General features: G+C 36.3%; 1 protein-coding gene across 5 annotated transcripts in view; it reads right to left on the bottom strand.

Moving 5' to 3' along the window:
* The window catches only part of TTC37 (tetratricopeptide repeat domain 37), a 98,820-nt gene that overhangs the window by 71,942 nt on the left and 7,818 nt on the right, over positions 1-19,060 (bottom strand). For 3 of the 5 annotated variants that reach the window (XM_033179097.1, XM_033179096.1, XM_033179099.1), the window contains 8 exons: positions 18,226-18,316; positions 14,029-14,172; positions 12,648-12,739; positions 12,141-12,216; positions 11,522-11,662; positions 7,280-7,378; positions 7,054-7,162; positions 506-646 (listed from right to left, as the gene is read on the bottom strand). In XM_033179097.1, the coding sequence (XP_033034988.1) occupies positions 506-646; positions 7,054-7,162; positions 7,280-7,378; positions 11,522-11,662; positions 12,141-12,216; positions 12,648-12,739; positions 14,029-14,172; positions 18,226-18,315 (892 nt within the window). In that variant the 5' untranslated portion in view covers position 18,316. Of the gene's footprint in view, positions 1-505; positions 647-7,053; positions 7,163-7,279; positions 7,379-11,521; positions 11,663-12,140; positions 12,217-12,647; positions 12,740-14,028; positions 14,173-17,287; positions 17,401-18,225; positions 18,317-19,060 lie in introns of those variants that run through there. The other 2 variants (XM_033179098.1, XM_033179100.1) reach the window with 2 other exon arrangements.

The raw sequence follows: 19,060 nt of genomic DNA, 5'->3' as shown, positions 1-19,060 counted from the left end.
CATTCCCTTAAACTACCTACCTGACTTGTATTTACCATTCAGATCTATAATTTGAATGTAGGTTCTTCCAGAAACATCATACCTAATAAGAGTAAATTAAAGCCTAGGTTCCTAAGGCATATATATCTACATATATGCCTTCCTGCCTTCCTACCTTCCTTCCTTCCTTCCTCCCTCCCTCCCTCTCCGGCTCTCTTTTCTTTTTTCTTTGCTTTTCTCTTTCTTTTCTTTCTCTTTCTTTTCCTTTTATTTTCTTTATATATAGATATCCCTATTTTACAAATAAAAACACTGACACACAGAAAGTTTAATTAACTCTTCTGAGGTTTTGAAATTAGTGATTAGCAGAGTCAGAGTTCAAATCTAAGCAGAGTTCAAGGTATGTAGGTACATTTTTTCCCTTCCACCTTAGATATACATTCCTTAAAGAAAGGCTCAAAGATAAATGCTTACTGACTGAATAATAATTATACTTCATGTTACATGCCATACACTGTACATTTACCTTCTGTTAGGTTCCTAACAGCATCTTCATACTTTTTGTTTTGCAATGCTTTAATGCCTAAGCCAATGAGGCCTGGACCACTTTTTGAATCCATTTCCACTAATCTACAACAATACTGCTGTCCCTCATCAGTAAGATTTCCTGGAATTAAAAGAAAAGGTTATTAGTGTGTGTGTGTGTGTGTGTGTGTGTGTGTGTACATATATCAAGTTTCTAAATGCCCAAACCCATATTCTTAAATCTCAAAATCTGCCTTTATATTCTTATGCATCCTTTACCACATGCTGATTCCAGAAATTCAAAAATTAAATAGACCAGCAAATGCAGAAAATATTAACATTTAAATTTAAAAAATGATGCTTTTTTATCTTCTTAAATACTGGAAGTAGAAACCACTTTAGGATTTCAGACAAGAAACCTGCTACTTGCCAGTAGACTAAGTCACATAGCCTACTCCTTGTCAGCTGTAACAATTTTGATTGTTAAATGAAGGAACCCTTGTCAAAGCAGAGTATCTTCCTCAAGTTCTCTTCCTAGGCAACCATGCACTGCTAGAGACATGGCAGTCAGATCCAGTGGACTCTTCCAGCATCCAAGGATCACAAGATAGGCGGGTTACTCATCAGGACACTGCACAAAGACTTAGTCACATTCCGCTTAAGTCTACAAATTCACCAGTATATTTCCACATTTTTCTAAGACAATCTTTTTCTATATAAGTGAATTGTGACACTTATGAAATAGTCATCCAATGCCTACATTTATTTTATTTTCAAATTTATTTTGACAAAACAGTTTAGAAAACTTTATATATTTTGTAATATTTCCATTTTCTCCAATCTCAATCCCAGAAAAGCATAAAAACAAATGAAAAATTGTAATTTCTGTTTTTAGAATAAATTGTGAACAGCATTCACAACTAATAAATCATTTAATCACATAGGAGATTTTTTTTTTTTGAGACGGAGTCTTGCTCTGTCACCCAGGCTGGAGTGCAGTGGCCGGATCTCAGCTCACTGCAAGCTCCGCCTCCTGGGTTCACGCTATAGGAGAATTCTTAAAAAGACAGACTACAACTTGAAGCAATAAATATGGGGAAAAAAATTCCTGAAAACAAAGACCCAATGCTTTAATAACTATATAAAATATATAAGTCCAAACCACATGTAGAACCACTGTTTCAGTCACAGATGTCAAAGGTAAATTATTTGCATAATACCATTTAGCTCATATGTTTCAAATTTCTGAAAACCATTTGCAAACCAATGTATAATCCATTAGTAATATGTAGTAATATGTTATACACTGATTTAGAAATCCAAGTTAGCACTAAAAATCAAAAGAATTCATAATGACTAAAGAGTTAAAACTTCAGTACTGTTTGGCAAAATATGAAAACAAACTGGAAGAAATACTAGTTTGATCAGTAAGCCAGTGAAAAAGACACAAGTCTGCTACTATTACGCTTCCAGGCATGAACTTCCTTGTCAATATGTTCTCACCATAGCTTCCATAAATACGAATCCAAAAATAAATATGCCTAGTTCCATACACCCTATATCCTCCCAAGAAAACTAGTGGATTTTTCCCTTTTGATCCAGTGGTATTGTCTAAACTAGACATTGTCTGCACTATCAGAATCACTTGGAAGACTTGTTAAAACACAGTCTGCTGAGCCCTATCCCTGAAGTTTATGGTTCAGTAGGTCTGTTTAAGACCTAAGAGTCTGCATTGCTAAGAAGTTACCAGGTGATGCTGATGCTACTGGTCCAGAGATCATACTTAAAGACCACAGGTCTACAATACTTGCTAATACTATATACCACCTTTACTTTTAGTCTTATAACATGAATATTCTGCCTTTATTGCCTCTGTGGCTAAATGGTAAACTCTGGAGAATAGAGTAACCTCTGGAGAGTAGAGACCAGCATGATAGGTGTTCATTAAATTTTGTGATGATCCTTTAAAAATACCATCATGACTGATGTTCAAAAAGGCTTAGTCTGTTAATAGGTAACAGGTGAAAATTACTATAAAAAATTAAAAATCTTCACCATCCTAAAAAAAAAAAAATAGCTACCAAACTCTTACCTTTTATCTCTACCCATCTGAGTCTAAACACTCTTCCTCCATAGAAACACAGTTTATGACAGACCTTGACTACATAAACTGCCTGTATTACAGGAAATATACCCGAGATGAAAATAGGAAAGAAAAATCATGCATCTCTCCAATGAACATCCATATTTAGGGTAGTTTAAACAACACACAGGTCATCAAAGTGTGGGTTGGTACGTGAAAATAGTTTCCAAAAGGCTGAGATGAACATAAACGACTTTTAAAACAAGGTAAATCTTCCTAACATATTTCCTTTGCTAAAGCCTAGGAGCATAGCAATAAAAACAAAATAAGATTTGGGGAGACTATGTTCATGTTCGGCCCTGGGCAACAATTCTCTGCATATGACCAAGTGGCATTGAGAGGAATTTTCTATAGTGTTCTCAAAACTACAAACAGTAATAACAACACTAATGATCTTTGTATAAAGAGACAAGGAATACTTTAGCTTCAACTTTCAATCCTTCTCTTCTTCATACTTATTATTGTTGAGAATATTAGCTAAATAAAAACCTTGGTGGAGGACAAAAACAGAGGAAATAGAATTCATTGCTTTTGAATTCTATTCATTGCAAATGAATAGAAAATTATTTACTTATCTGCTCTTTTTAACATTTAAAGGATTCTAAGGTTCCAGATTTAACAACTTTAAAACAGTCAGACAGTATTATTTTTATTTCTCAAAAAAACAAGCCAGATTTGGGCTAATGAATGTTAAAATTCCAAGGATAGAGGGTATTCTGAAGAGGTCCATGTTGGATGCTAAGTAATAACTATGAAATTCTGTTTCTTAAAGTTTACTACAAAAACAGTCGGTTTTTAAAAAATTCATTTCTGACATCCCAAAAAAACTATCTAATTTTTCTTTTAAATAAACCTAGCTTGAGAGGGGAAAAAAAAAAACCATGTACAATTTGGTGGCATTCATATCTTTATTTTCACCTGGATTTTCTAATAGTTTTAAAGCACAAAATCTTAAACCAGCTCTTTTCTGCTTGAATTTGAAGAACCAAGCTTTCTAATCCTCCCCCATTTCAGTAACAAAGCAAAATAAGATAAATAAAAAAGTCATTTAGCATGAAAAAAACATTTCAACAGATGACAACTGTGAAAGCCATTCACTACTTGTTATATGAAGCTTTACAAACTGAGTCATTTTGAAAATGAATATTCAATTCTCAACAGGCAAAGTAGGACAAAGGAGAATGAAATACATTTGTTCTCAGTGGAGGAGAACCCAGTAATTAACTGCTGTGAAGTAGCAAATTCTGTACATACTGAAGTACTTTGTGGGAGGGTGGCTCAGACTTCAGAGACCCTACAATTCTCAGAAGTTTTTAATACACTAAAGTTGGGTTTAGAGGAGCAGTTAAAAGAAAAAGCATAGCAACCCATTGTCCTACATTAACTATTGAACTTCCACCTCAAGCATACTACTTTACCTTGAAATGTACCTAAACCTAAATTGCTCAATTCCACAAATTCCAGCAACCAACAATTCAGAAGGGAAAGAACTCTTCCCTGGTTTTACCATATGTGTAAATATCCACATATACTCTTTTTGCTGTGATATAGACCTTCTTTTCTTTCCATTCTACATGATACAAATCTATAAGCTTATTCAAAAATGATTTTTTTTTTCATTTAAACCAAGACACTTTCTAATCAATCGGTATAATCCCTTCACTATCTCTTTATTAGAGAACTTTGTCAACTACTGAATTATGTGCAAAACTCTGTAGCCTATTTGTTGATCCTATTTTTTCTATTATTTTGTAGGCTTTTTAGAATATAAGAACAAGTCTACATTATAGTTACATTTATGCTTATTGAGAAAGCACTCCATTAGTCCTCAAAAAGAATTTTCAAAGTATTCACTGTGTCATTTGGCATGTGAGCAAGCCAAGACTGAGGTAATGGTGCAAACCACAAATAGCTGAATAAGAAATAAAGAGAAAAGAGTGAACACCAGCCATTAATTTTTCAATAACAACAGTAACAGCAGAATAGGGAAAAATAATTGGTACCAGGGGCCCTACAATAAAGAAAATCAGCCTACTTATCTTTGGAACACACTGAGTCTTACATTAAAATTGGAAGGATCTGGGTAATTTTGGAACTAAGCTTCCTATCAGGAAAAAAAAAAAAAAATCACAAGACTTCATGAGTATGCTCCTTGTGCTTGGTATAGCTCATCCTCCTCAGTCTCAGTGCAACACTCATAGTATTAACTAATTAACCTAGGAACTCTTTCTTCTTATACTACTCCTGCCAGGCAGCCATTGCAGTTCTTCTCCCACCCCTCTAACAGCTTACTATCCCCTCTGTGGGCTTCACTTTCTCATCCTACTACTCCCTAATGCACTTGGTCAAGTCTACTTTCCTTTGTATACCTGCCTTTTCCTATTCTTTCCCCATCACTGTAATCTAAGCTCTAATTCAATCACTTTCATTTAAAAAGATAGCCTTAATAAAAAGCCTCACAATCATAAACTCAGTTGGCTCAATATGTCAAGACAGACCATAATAGTCTTTCTGAAATGCTCTTTCCCTGTCATCTATGCTGTTTCTCATCAAAGTCCACCTTCTTCTCTGACTTCATCCCTTCTCTTTCTCCACTTACTCCCTTTCCCTTTTTCATCTCTTTCCCTCCAAGCCAGCCAGCATTGCCCAAAGTATAGTTCTCAGTATTTTTCCCTTTAGTCCTCCTCTGATGGCAACCATTCCATGTCATTTTCACCTACATGCAAATTACTTCCAAACCATATGTCTACCCTTAGTATTGATCTCTCATCTGCAAACCACTGATGGGCATTTCCCATTGACTGCCCCCTTAACATCTCCTCTCAATAACCTACATTTCATACAAATCATCAGGCCATATTGAGCCAACTTTTCAGGAGAGGTGAAAGTTAAAATCGATATTTGCCTATTTCCCTCTATGAAATAACTTTCATTTTTTCATTCATCTGTTCCTTTCTACATCACTATCATACTCCTCATTCATTCAAACCTAGTGTCACTTAGTCTACTGGAGCTAGTCCACCTTCTATACAATCTGTCCTGCACACCATGTTAGTTTAAGACTTTATACTCCGCTCACTATACTTTTTATGTTCTCTTTCTTCTTATGGTAGTAAAAAGTACTCTCCTAAATCTATCTTTGACTCAGTTAAAGTAAGGCAAAGGGCATCTGCTTCCACCAAAACCAGAGCTGAAGGCAACAGTGTTTTTTCATTCAGACACCAGGAAAAAAAAACAAAAAAGTAAAAGAAGACTTAAAAGGAGAGTTAAAGTGAGGAGAACTGAGATAGGTGCAATGGTCATTTTCTACCAAAGAATTTTCCTTCACAGTTATCTCTAGCAGTAGTTTTCAACCCTTTTTTCACTATGACACATGTAAGGGTCATTCACATACAAAGCATTCTCATGTATATACTCATTTAGCAACACAGTGAAAAAAATTAAATGGATTAGTCAAGCTCTGCAATAACTGACAATCACTACCACACTGGTGTATGTACTAATATTTCTATTTCAGTGATTGACTTCTGTGAACTTGTTCACCTCAAGAGAATACAGGCATGAAATTTAGGTTATTCAAAAAAAAAAATGTATTCAGCACAGATACTGACCAAAAGGAAAGAGGCTGGTGGGAAAAACCAATATAGCCAACCTCTTGTAAACTGGTGGAATACCACTCCTGGACACAAGACATCCATAGCTACAGTTCTGCCAACTCCCAGCAAGCTAGTCATCATCACTTCTCTCTTCCCCGCAAAGAAAGTACATGAAGATATAAGAGCATGAAGTATACACAGAGACAAATTCTCCCCCTTGAATATGCTCTATTTCATTAACAAAGGAGATTCAGGAATTTAATTACTTTATAATATTACAGTATTCATAACAATGTTCTTATGACACTGTGACATAACATCAACACTGAGGCAGATAAACTTTCCAAAAATCCTTTCTATGATATTCACAGCTCTGTGTAATAGAGCCTGACCTATTTAGCCAAAATATATCTTAGTTATTTCTTCCACTATAGTAAGCAAACCCATTTTACCATTCCTAAAATATGCACCCAGCTCCATATCTCTGCTCATGCCAGCTGGAGTACATTTCCCCTACTCCTGTTTATCTAGTATCTGTAAAAAAATTCAAGACATCCTCCAATTCCCACCATTAAAAAGATTTCACTAATCAACAATAAATCTGGCAACTCATAATTCTTCTGTATTACTGTACTTTCCTATATTTGTCTTTTCATGTACACAAAGACTACACATTATACTTCCTTTTATGTCCAGAAACACAGAAACAACACCTTAAACATGGTAGACACTAAAACATGTTTTGATTAATACCATCACTCACATAATCACACACCTCTAGGACACACACTATAATAAAGAAGAAATTACCTGATTCAATTAAATGCAAACAAAGCACTTCTAAGGGATACTGTACAGTAGGATAGATGTTTATCATTTCTTCACAGGCCTTCTTCAATCTAGTGGTCTCATGAGGCAACTTGAAAATATAAAAGCAAAATACACTACATTCTAGTAGTAGTAAAATGTATTTATGAACACTTTCCTAATTAGAAATACATACAAGTCACATTAGAGATTTAAAAAATCAACTTACTTTGGATAAACTCTGAATGAAATGCCTATAAAGCACTTGGTGATCTTCACTAGGAATCTTATCTGATAATCCCAGTGCATTCTCAAAAGCAGTTAAAAGCTGAAACAAATACAAAAGCTATCATCTGTATCTTACGTATATGACAAATGATTAAATGCATAAGACTCTCCTACACAAACTACACCTTCAAGTAACTGCAAATGTATTCTACAGTCTGACCCTGACAACTCCAATGAGGGAAAAAGTGTATATGTAAGTTTTGGAATGCATTCTAACTCCAACTGGCCAGCAAACCGCACTGAACTGGTAAGTAACAACTATGCATTAACAACATTAATTTAACAAAACGCACTTCCCAGTGCCTGCTGTCTCCTACAAAGTAGTCAACCAGAGTATAGTCTTATATGCTAGCATAGCTGCTACTGCTCACGTATCATTTTTAAAACAATTCTTCTGAAATCACTAGCACATTCTTTGAAATATCTTCAATGATAGCAGATCTTCAACCTTTAAAAAATAGTTAATGGCCGGGCGCGGTGGCTCAAGCCTGTAATCCCAGCACTTTGGGAGGCCGAGACGGGCGGATCACGAGGTCAGGAGATCGAGACCATCCTGGCTAACACGGTGAAACCCCGTCTCTACTAAAATATACAAAAAATTAGCCGGGCGAGATGGCGGGCGCCTGTAGTCCCAGCTACTCGGGAGGCTGAGGCGAGAGAATGGCGTAAACCCGGGAGGCGGAGCTTGCAGTGAGCTGAGATCCGGCCACGGCACTCCAGCCTGGGCGACAGAGCGAGACTCCGTCTCAAAAAAAAAAAAAAAAAAAAAAAAAAAAAAAAAATAGTTAAAAAGTTAGGTGATACTTTCGCCAAAAGAAAAGCGGAGATATGACTGAACTGTAATGAAACCACTTCTCTTATGCAGTATTAGCTGACTCTGAAGAACATTCCATCACTTCTCTTATGCAATATTAACTGACTTTGAAGGTCAACAGGCCTTCTAAATATGTCTTAAATAAGAACAGAATACTAGAATCCAAAGCAAGTGGTATAAAGCACTTCACACCACTCAGTTAGCTACATATTCTGCATTTTAAAATGAATACTCATGACTTAATACCAAAAAGCCACAATGTAGTTCAATATCTCAAATTTTCTTTGGAAAGTATGGTATAAAGTCTATATAAATAAGTAAAATTTTGCTGCCCTGATACAGTTAACAATCTTACAAAGAAGGAACACAGCTCAAAACAGTCTAGCATAAAAGATTTTTTAAAACAGTAATAAAATTATTCCAAATGAAAAATCTGTGATACATTTTTTTCTAAATACTCAGTATTCAAGGTAACAATAAATCCCATTCTTTTATCTATTATTAACAGTGAGAAATCAATTCTTAAAATCATAAGTACAATTAATTGTCTGTCATGGAGGAGGGTAGGACAGACAATCCAAAAAGTCATTTTACTTATTTTGGAATGTGTTTGATATTCTGGTAACCTACACTATTTTAAGGAAAATAATGAAGTTATATTATGATATTATACAATTTAAGAGAAACTGCTAAGCTATCTAATTTTGTTACTGCTCAATTTTTTCCACAACTGAATATATGCACAGATAAATCATGTTATCACACACAAAAAAGAAATCTTATGCTCTTATTTTTATCCCCAGTTCTTAGGACACTGCCTGACACACAATAGGTAGTCAATAAATATTTTCTGAATAAACAAATTAATGAGTGACCAAATGAACACATATACAAATAAATGAACTTCCCAATCCTATATAGGGCCTACATTTGTTTATTTAAAAATTCCACTCAATTTAACAAGTGTACATTAAGTAGCTATTTACTATAATAAGAAATTAAGTTGACTTTTAAAGTTACAAATAAAAAAAGGAGAATGATAGATATATTTTCCAAATGTGGCTCAAAACCAATTTTTTTTTAGTCTTTCAAAAAATTCTTTTCGATCACTTTAAAATCTGCACCATAAAGACTTTTTTTCTAGGCATAAATACTCTAAATATTAAATATAAATACTCTAAACAGTGGAATTGTTAAACCTCAAAGTAATTCAGTACTCTTAGTTCAGTAGTGTAAAGAAACACACCTTTAAAGGTACAACTTTTTAGACACCATAAGCAGTTTCATGAAAGTCAATTTTCACTTTACTTTTTACAGTGATTAAGTTACTGATGCATTGCAGAGTCTTATGAACACAAGGGAATGAAATTCTGATACCGTGAGTACCAATTCTACTCCATCCAGACTCCGCATGAGACTACAGGCCAATAATTCTGACTTTATTTAGAAGAGCCTCTATGAATTTAAAATTATACATTTACAAAATACCTAGTCTAACATACAATCCTTTTTTTTTTTTGAGCATCCATTGACTCATCATTGAATGTCCTATTTCCAAGGTAATTCATGTACTAATATCCAGAATCTATAAGGAACTTAAACAAATTAGCAAGAAAAAAAACAACAATCCCATCAAAAAGTTGGCTAAGGATATGAATAGAAAATTCTCAAAAGAAGATATACAAATGGTTGACAAACATATGAAAAAATGCTCAACATCACTAATGATCAGGGAAATGTAAATCAAAACCACAATGCGATACCACCTTACTCCTGCAAGAATGGCCATGATCAAAAAAATAAAAAAAAAGATGTTGGTGTGGATGAGGTAAAAGGAAACACTTTTACATTGCTGGTGGGAGTGTAAACTAGTACAACCATTATGGAAAACAGTGTGGAGACTCCTTAAAGAACTAAAAGTAGGCTGGGCTCGGTGGCTTATGCCTGTAATCCCAACATTTTGGGAGGCTGAAGTGGGCAGGTCACTTGAGGTCAGGAGTTCGAGATCAGCCTGGCCAACATGGTGAAACCCCACCTCTACTAAAAACAAAAATCTAGCCAGACATCGTGGCGCGTGCCTGTAATCCCAGCTACTTGTGAGGCTGAGGGAGGAGAATTGTTTGAACCTAGAAGGCAGAGGTTGCAGGGAGCCGAGATTGTACCACTGCACTCCAGCCTGGGTGACAGTGACACTCTGCCTCAAAAAAAAAAAAAAAGAACTAAAAGCAGAACTACCATTTGATCCAGCAATCCCTCTACTAGGTATCTACCTGGAGGAAAATAAGTCATTATACAAAAAAGATACTTGCACATGCATGTTTATAGCAGTACAAGTCACAACTACAAAAATACAGAACTAGCCCAAATGCCCATCAATCAATGAGTGGAAAAGAAATTGTGATATATATATATATATACACATACACACAGAGACACACACACACACACACACACACAATGAAATACTACTCAGCTATAAAAAGGAATGAATTAATAGCATTCACAGCAACCTGGATGGAACTGGAGAATATTATTCTAAGTGAAGTAACTCAGGAGTGAAAAACCAAACATCCTATGTTCTCACTCATAAGTGAACATATGATAAGAACATTGTATGTTCTCACTCTAAGTTATGAAGACACAAAGGCATAAGAATAATACAATGGACTTGGGAACTTGGGTGAGGGTGAGGAATAAAAGACTATACATTGGGTTCAGTGTACACTACCCGGGTGACAGGTGCACCAAAATCTCACAAATCACTACTAAAGAACTTACTCATGACCAAACACCATCTGTGCCCCAAAAACCTATGAAAATTAAACATTAAAAAAAAAACTCCATAAAAAGAAACAAACGCAATAAAAAACGAGCGAAGGCCGGGCGCGGTGGCTCAAGCCTGTAATCCCAGCACTTTGGGAGGCCGAGACGGGCAGATCACAAGGTCAGGAGATCGAGACCATCCTGGCTAACCCGGTGAAACTCCGTCTCTACTAAAAAATATAAAAAACTAGCCGGGCGTGGTGGCGGGCGCCTGTAGTCCCAGCTACTCGGGAGGCTGAGGCAGGAGAATGGCGTAAACCCGGGAGGCGGAGCTTGCAGTGAGCTGAGATCCGGCCACTGCACTCCAGCCTGGGCGACAGAGCGAGACTCTGTCTCAAAAAAAAAAAAAAAAAAAAAACCAGCGAAGATGTGAACACACACTTCACCAAAGAAAATACACAGGTGCAAATAAACACATGAAAAGATGCTCAACATTACTAGGGAAATGGAAATTAAAATGACAATGATCAATTATGTTTCTATTTTCTAAACTCAATTAAATGATCCATTTTCATGAACAAACTTGAGGAATAAATGAGTCAATACCAATTGCTGAGTTTCATTATTCTGGTCCTCCGTACTTTCAGCCAGGAACTGAGTCAATTTTCTCCATAGTTGATGAAGCTCTTGGTTGTCTGCACCTTCTTCCTGCCGTGTTTTTATCAACTTGTGCCATGTTCGAGCCACCTATTAAAGAAGGAGATTTTAAATTATTTTGTCCAAAATGTAAAAATGTCAATAAACATGTAAAATCTGCAAATAAAAACATTTTTATCTGTTAATATATAAAAATCGCAAAAGCATAGAACCCCATCTATTTTTATTTTATTATATTTTACTTTTTTGAGACGGAGTTTCACTCTTGTTGCCCAGGCTGGAGTGCAATGACACAATCTCGGCTTACCACAACCTCCACCTCCTGGGTTGAAGCGAGTCTCCTGCCTCAGCCTCCTGAGTAGCTGGGATTACGGGCATGCGCCACCATGCCCAGCTAATTGTGTATTTTTAGTAGAGACAGGGTTTCTCCATGTTGGTCTGAATGGTCTCGAACTCCCGACCTCAGGTGATCTGCCCGCCTCAGCCTCCCAAAGTGCTGGGATTACAGGTGTGAGTCACTGCGCCCAGCCCATCTATTATTAAAAGAAGTTAGAAATCATTCACCAACCTCTAGGTGTTTCTTTTCTTGGTAATATAGATCCACAAGTTTCTTGCAGACATCACACCACTTCTGTTTGTCAACACTTAGAACAAAACAAAACACACACACACAAAAGGATTTTGAATCTGATTAGTAAAAATAACCAAGGACTTAAAACACTAAAATTTAAGTATTCCAATAATAATTTCAGGTACTATTTTAAATTAGAACATATCTTCTTTCATACTACAGTAAAATTTTCTAAAATGAGCTCTTCATAAAAAAGAAAAGGTTTAGGAAATATTATCTTCTATTATATTGACTGAAAATAATATCAAAGTTCCAAAATTAGTCAGTCCTCTTACTAGTAGTATTTTGATTCTACTTCAATCACAAAAGATTCTGTGACAAATGTTTGAAAGAAAAAAGCCTCCTAATTCCCAGTAAATGTTGGAATACTTCTATATGAATTTTAATCAGTTTATTAAAATTCAAGCTTTGAAAGAAACTGGCCTTTCCTCATACATTTCTTACCTTTCATAAAGATCCAGGAGCTTTTGGTAAACACCGGGTAAGTCATCCTTAGCATTTATGTGATTATATTTCTCATACAAGTTTGCTAACCCCTAAAAGAAGAAGTACTCATGATTATTCTTTTTCCTAAAACATTTGCTGTTCTCACATTCATTTATTTTGCCAAATAATATGATAATCTATAAAGATTATTTATGAAAAAGGATTATTACAATTTACAAATGAAATGATCTGCCTGGGATTTGCCTCTAAATATAATAACTAAGGGTCGGAGGGCACAGGTGAAGTGGATATTGTTGAGTATGGGTGACAGGAATAAAGAGGTATACCATTCCCTTTTCTTTTGAAAATTCATTTGAAGTGCTTCACAATAATAAACACTTTTAATGGCTATTTTATAATCTTCCCATCTAAGATTACTATATGACACTTTTTTTTAAATTTCAGCATGTGTTTTAAAGTGTTTTATTGCAATATCATTGACATATAAAAATTGTTTATTTTTAAGGTGTACAACTTGATATTTTGATATATGTATTCACTGTGAAATGACAACCATAATCAAGCTAACTAGCATAACCATGCTACATAATAGCATTACCATTGGTGGGGAGGGTGAGGGGAGGTGAGAAGATTTAATTTTAAGATCTATGTGTCACTACTTTTATATGATATAATTAAACAAAAAAAAAATTAAGTAGTCTGTGAAAATTGTCATTTTTGCTTTAAAGAAGGATCAGATATCCTAAACCACTCAGTCCATTATAAAAGCATCAATTTCTCTAAGTGTGTTACCAGATATCCTCAAGTTCTTATTCACATGAACCTAAGACAAACAGGTTCATACCCTCCAGGGCCTACAACATTGTATTCATCAGTTTCAAAGGTGTGATTGAGATACCAAACAAAGTTATTAAATGTAAAAAAGTTGGAGAATCTAAGTAAAAACATTAAGGCCACTAAGTAAGAAAAAAGAATTTAACTTGCACTCAAAGATAGAAACATTAAACATTTTTATATTATTTTATTTTTTGGAAACATTAAAAACATTTCTTTTTCCTCAGGTAAGCATAAAGAATGATATTATGGATAAGTCTTTTATATGCACATATAACTAAGGTAGAGATTTATATTTGAGTGCTCACATTTGAAATAATCTATTAGGTAGGATGTTAAATAGTGTTAAACAACATCCTTCGCATCACTTTTTTTCTAAACGAACTTTCAGGTTTAGAAAACCAATAAATTTAAATTTTTTCTTACATGGGGCAAATGTAGGTTTAAATGCTTAGTTTAGTGTTGAAACCTGTATTTTGAAAAATGTAAAAAAAAAAAAAAAATCCATTCCCATAATACAGAAAAAAAAAATTTTTCTACATACCTGCCAAGCTAGTAATTGGTCTGGCTCTAATTCAGCAGCTTTTTTATAGGCACTCTGGGCCTGATCAGGTTGTTCTAGTTCAGCTGCAGCAACACCAATAAAAACCCAGGCATTATAGTTATTTTTCTCTTGTTTTAACACTGTCTGATTTAAAAAAAAATAAAAGAGCAAGTCAGTAAATTTTGGAAGCAAATGAACTAACAATAACAGAAAGTCTACTTATGAGTCAGGAAATCTGTATCTACCACTAACAGGGTAAACTTCAGAATGCCATTTAACCTATCTGGTTTCAGTTTCCTCAGGGGAAGGAGTTGGACTGTATGAATGACCATAATGGCTTTGAAATAACAGGTGGTTTTTTTAAAGCTGCCCAAGTGATACTGACACCTCCACCAAATGCCTCCCCGTGCTCTTTGAGAATACTGGGTATAAAAAGAACAGTAACTACTCAGTCATCCTGCCTGTCTCCATACTGCTACTGGTCAAACTCACAAAACTGTTCTCCATCTCATTTCACTTAATCCAACTCTCATGTTTTCCTTCACCATGATAGTTTCCCCATATTAGACACAGGGATTTTTCTCGAGATTATAGACGAGGAAAGTAGATTCACCCCAATGTGACTATACCAAATATGTTCAAAATAAATAGTGGCAATGAATGTTTAAACAACACATGCCACCTGGAATAAAAATTATATGTAGAGATAATTGCTTTCAGAAATAACAACTACTTGCTAAGGTAAAATAAAATAGTTTGAAGCAGTTAGCAAGTATATTCTAGGGAAAGAAAAACAAAACCAGTAGCTAAAATGAAATTAACTTCTTAAGGTTTTACATTATTCTAGAGAAAATAAGAGTATTTCCATGAGTTAAGCCAGTCATATTATTTGACTTGAGTGCATCCACATAACACTTCTAATAATCTGTCCCTAATATGCAGTACAAGCTCCATTCTATCTGTGAACACACTGATTACACAAATTGGGTCATTCTTGTCACCTGACTAAGTCAGAGTAAAGGGAACACCGGGTAAAAAGGCACTCAGGCCTCATAGCACCTGCTCCAAGATTTAAATTTTCCAAAAGCCCAGCTGCTGAGAGGGCCTGCTGTAATCCTAAGATTAGTTTTCCCCAGTAGCTGCCATGACTCTAAGTCTAGTTTTACCTACTATTGTCACTCACCAATCAGAGCCTGCCAGCTCCCAAAAGCTTCTCTAGTACCAGTGAGCTTTCTTTCAAAATAATACACAACATTTTTCTTTCCAATACAATGGCCAACCTTCTCTTTGTTCTTCAGACAGACAAAAGACCACTTAGCCTGTGTGTGTATGCCCAAAATTGCAATTCTTGCTTCCCAAAATAAAATTCAATTTAAATATTCGTGCCTCTATTTATTTTGACTTCAACATAATAATGTTGCCTCCTAACAAACCACAACAATGATGCAACTACCAAAGTTAAGCTCTAAACACTGGCACCTTATTAATGCTTATGTTCCCAACACCAGCTACAATGGCTGGCACTTAACTGCTGAACAAAATGCAATAGTCAACCAGCAGTTAGTTAAGCACCGACTATCTGCCTCATGACCAGATTTTTTTCAGAATCTGAAATGGATGTTTAAGAAAATAATTACCGGCCGGGCGCAGTGGCTCACGCCTGTAATCCCAGCACTTCGGGAGGCCGAGGTGGGCGGATCACCAGGTCAGGAGATGGAAACCATCCTGGCTAACACGGTGAAACCCCGTCTCCACTAAAAATATAAAAAATTTGCCAGGTGTGGTGGTGGGCGCCTGTAGTCCCAGCTACTCGGGAGGCTGAGGCGTGAACCCAGGAGGCGGAGCTTGCAGTGAGCCGAGATCGCGCCACTGCACTCCAGCCTTGCACTCCAGCCTCGGCCACAGAGTGAAACTCCGTCTCAAAAAAAAATTATCAACAATGTGGTGAAAGCAGGTACGAGATTCTGAAAGAACACAGAGAAAAAAGTACGGAACTCTGCACAAACTGGAGAAGGCTTCCCTGAAGAGACACTCATATCATGTGATAAAGAGCCACAGGCAGACAAAGTGACGATGAGACAAACCCACAGCAAATGCAACATTCCTTTACTCAAAAATGCATTCAGTCTCAACCAATATTCTGGGTTACTACACATTAGTAATCAGGCATTTAGAACTGATCAGCTATCCATCTGCCTTTTCTAATTGGGTCTCTCTAGTATAAATTATTAACTATTTGGTGTAATTCATATCTGAATTTTGCAGAAAGCCTACAGAAAGAAGACAACTATGGTGGTGCTGTATATAATAACTGAAACGTGCATCTGTTAGATAAACCTAGTGCTGAAGGAAACAGTCCTTCTTCCCTTCTTGTACTCCATCCACAACCTGTCCCCACTTGGAACACATGGCCTACCTTCTTCTAAATCAAGATGAATACCATCATGGCCTTGCATCCCTGCTGAGCTCCATCAGTCACCACCAGAAACCTAAACCTTACAAGGGTATCCTTTATCTGTTTACTCCTTAGACTCATCTTCATATTGCCATGTATACCCCCCCAGTCTTGCCCAATTCCCTCCCTACCACTCTCCTAAATTCTTCATTGTGCCCTCTGAAACTCCCAATCTGGATCAGCCAAGTTCCCTCCATATTTTTAACCTTTCTTTTAACCACACCAAGTTCTGCCTCAATGAAAACATGGCTAATTCCCCTATAGATCCTACAGATTGCAGTTGACTTCTTTTACAGCTCACATGCCACAGGCCTCGGAGATGAGAAGCAGCTTCTCCTTGCTCACACTGTCACCTACAGTCCTCTTCTGCTCCTTCCTCCTTCAGCAACCCCACTGCCTTTGAAGCGCAGGCCATCCAACTATACTACTAAAAACAGCCTTCTTGTTGCTACAGTCTACCAACTTCCTAACTCCCCTTTCCTTCAGTGAAAATTCTGTATCCTTCTTTTCCACCTCAGTGCCTGTATTCATTCTAACCTTCATGTTGATGTCCCATTGAAGACTCTGGCCTCTCAGTTACATGACCTCCACGCTACTCACCCATCCAAAATCTGAATTTCCAGCACGGTACTCATCTGCTCCTCTCCTACCGTTCCAGTTCAATTACTGTAGTGGACCCATGGTAACAAATCTTTAACCTTTGATTTCTCTAATTTTTTTCTATCCGAACCCCTTTTTCCATTGCCTATCAGCCCACTTCTCATTTCTCATTCCTCCTTACCCAGCTTAGACTCCAGGACTCACCACTGTCATCAATCCCTTGTCATCACAACCTCAACTCCTTTGCATGTCTTTCCTCTCCTCTTTCTCTCCATCCACACTTGAACCCCATCATGCCCATCTCCAAACCTGGGAAGCTGAATATGAAGAGAGAAAACTACAGCGGAGTTCATTAATTTCACTTCAATAGCTTGAAACTTCAAATGGGCAATCACTAGGGCCTGCTAATCTTTCCAGTCCTTACTAGCACATTTGTTTTCCCACCACGAAAAAAAAAGAAAGAAGCTATTTCATACCTTCTTTTATCTCAAACCTCCTAACCAAGTCTTCTCCCAGTCTCATCTTATACTTCGCCAAGAAAATAGAAGCCATTCGAGAAGAAAGCTTTTCCCGTCACCAAATCTACAAGCCCAGCACTGTATGATGGGCACCTATCTTCTCTCCTGCTAAGATGGAAGAAGGATTAAAGGGCTCCCTCAAGCTCTGGATCCCAGTGTACCTCTCACCTACTGATGACTTTACTCCTACCACTATCCTCTGTCTCTCCCCTGAGTCCAATTTCTCCCTCTGAATGGAAACACTTCCATCAACATAAAAATAAGCTTTATAATCTTGATTCTCTCATCCACAAACCAAATAGAAAAAGAACACTAACATGCCATTAAAAAATGAAAACTTTAAGATACAGTAGCATTCCATGATACAACCATCAAAAGACATTTATGGGATATTCAGGTTTTCAGAACTTGGTTTTGGTAAGTTACCAATACAGAGAAAATTAAGTTTGGCAGAGGTAGTTTATCCTGCTAATTGGAAGCTAAATGTCTAACCATTCTAATGGTTCTACTAAATGGCCTTACCCCTTTTGTTGTTTGGACAGTAAATAATTCACATATTACAAATCAACAATGTTTATAAATGGGTAACATACTTTTATTGTGGAAGAAAAAAATACTGGTTACCTTACAGTGTTTCAAAGCTTCTTTGTATTCTTTGTTTCTGATTGCATCTCTAGCACTTTTTAGAGCAGTTTTCACTTCCTTGCTGGACATTCTGTCAAGGCAGAAAGCCTGAGTGAATCTACAGTAATACCTACCCACCCGTAAAGGTTCCAACAAACTTAGTCACCTGGAAAGGGAACCTGGAAAGAGAAAAGACTCCTTCTATCTGCAACAGTCTTCCCTCTAGCATATACACAGTTTATTCCTTAACCTCTTCAGATTTGTACTCAAATGTCATTTCCTCAATGAAACCTTCCCTCTACATGCTATTTAACATTTTAATCTTGCCATCCCCCTACTCTCAACAACCCAGTATTTCCTGAACCCCTTTCACTGCTTTATTTTTCTTGAAAGCATTTGCCACATTTCATATACTATATATTCTACTTATTTATCCTATTTATTTTCTAGGTCCCAACCCCCACAAGAATGTAAGTTCTATGCAGGCAAGAAATTTTTTTTTCACTGCCACATCCATAGGACCTAGTATCTTACGAATTATAGATGATCAATTAATAAGTGTTGAAATTGAGTTATATTTTATTCACATTCATTCTCCATATATTTTGGCTAAAATACAAATGATCTTGTTGATCAGAACTCAAAATACATACCAATCTCAATCCAACTCTCCCACTCTATACAAAGCAAGATCCAGTAGAATAAGCCCAAGTCACAGATAAAACACCAACACAAATAATTTCAGTGACTGTGATATGAAAGTTTAAGAAAGCATTGTTTTAATGCTAGTTTCTGTGAAACATAAATCAGGATATTAACTTTCTTCACAATAAGG

The sequence above is a fragment of the Trachypithecus francoisi genome, unplaced genomic scaffold, assembly GCF_009764315.1.
Source record: "Trachypithecus francoisi isolate TF-2019V2 unplaced genomic scaffold, Tfra_2.0 Lachesis_group2, whole genome shotgun sequence".
NCBI classification, from domain to species: domain Eukaryota; kingdom Metazoa; phylum Chordata; class Mammalia; order Primates; family Cercopithecidae; genus Trachypithecus; species Trachypithecus francoisi.
Note: the sequence above shows the minus strand (reverse complement) of the source record. Positions and strands in the feature narration are given on the sequence as shown.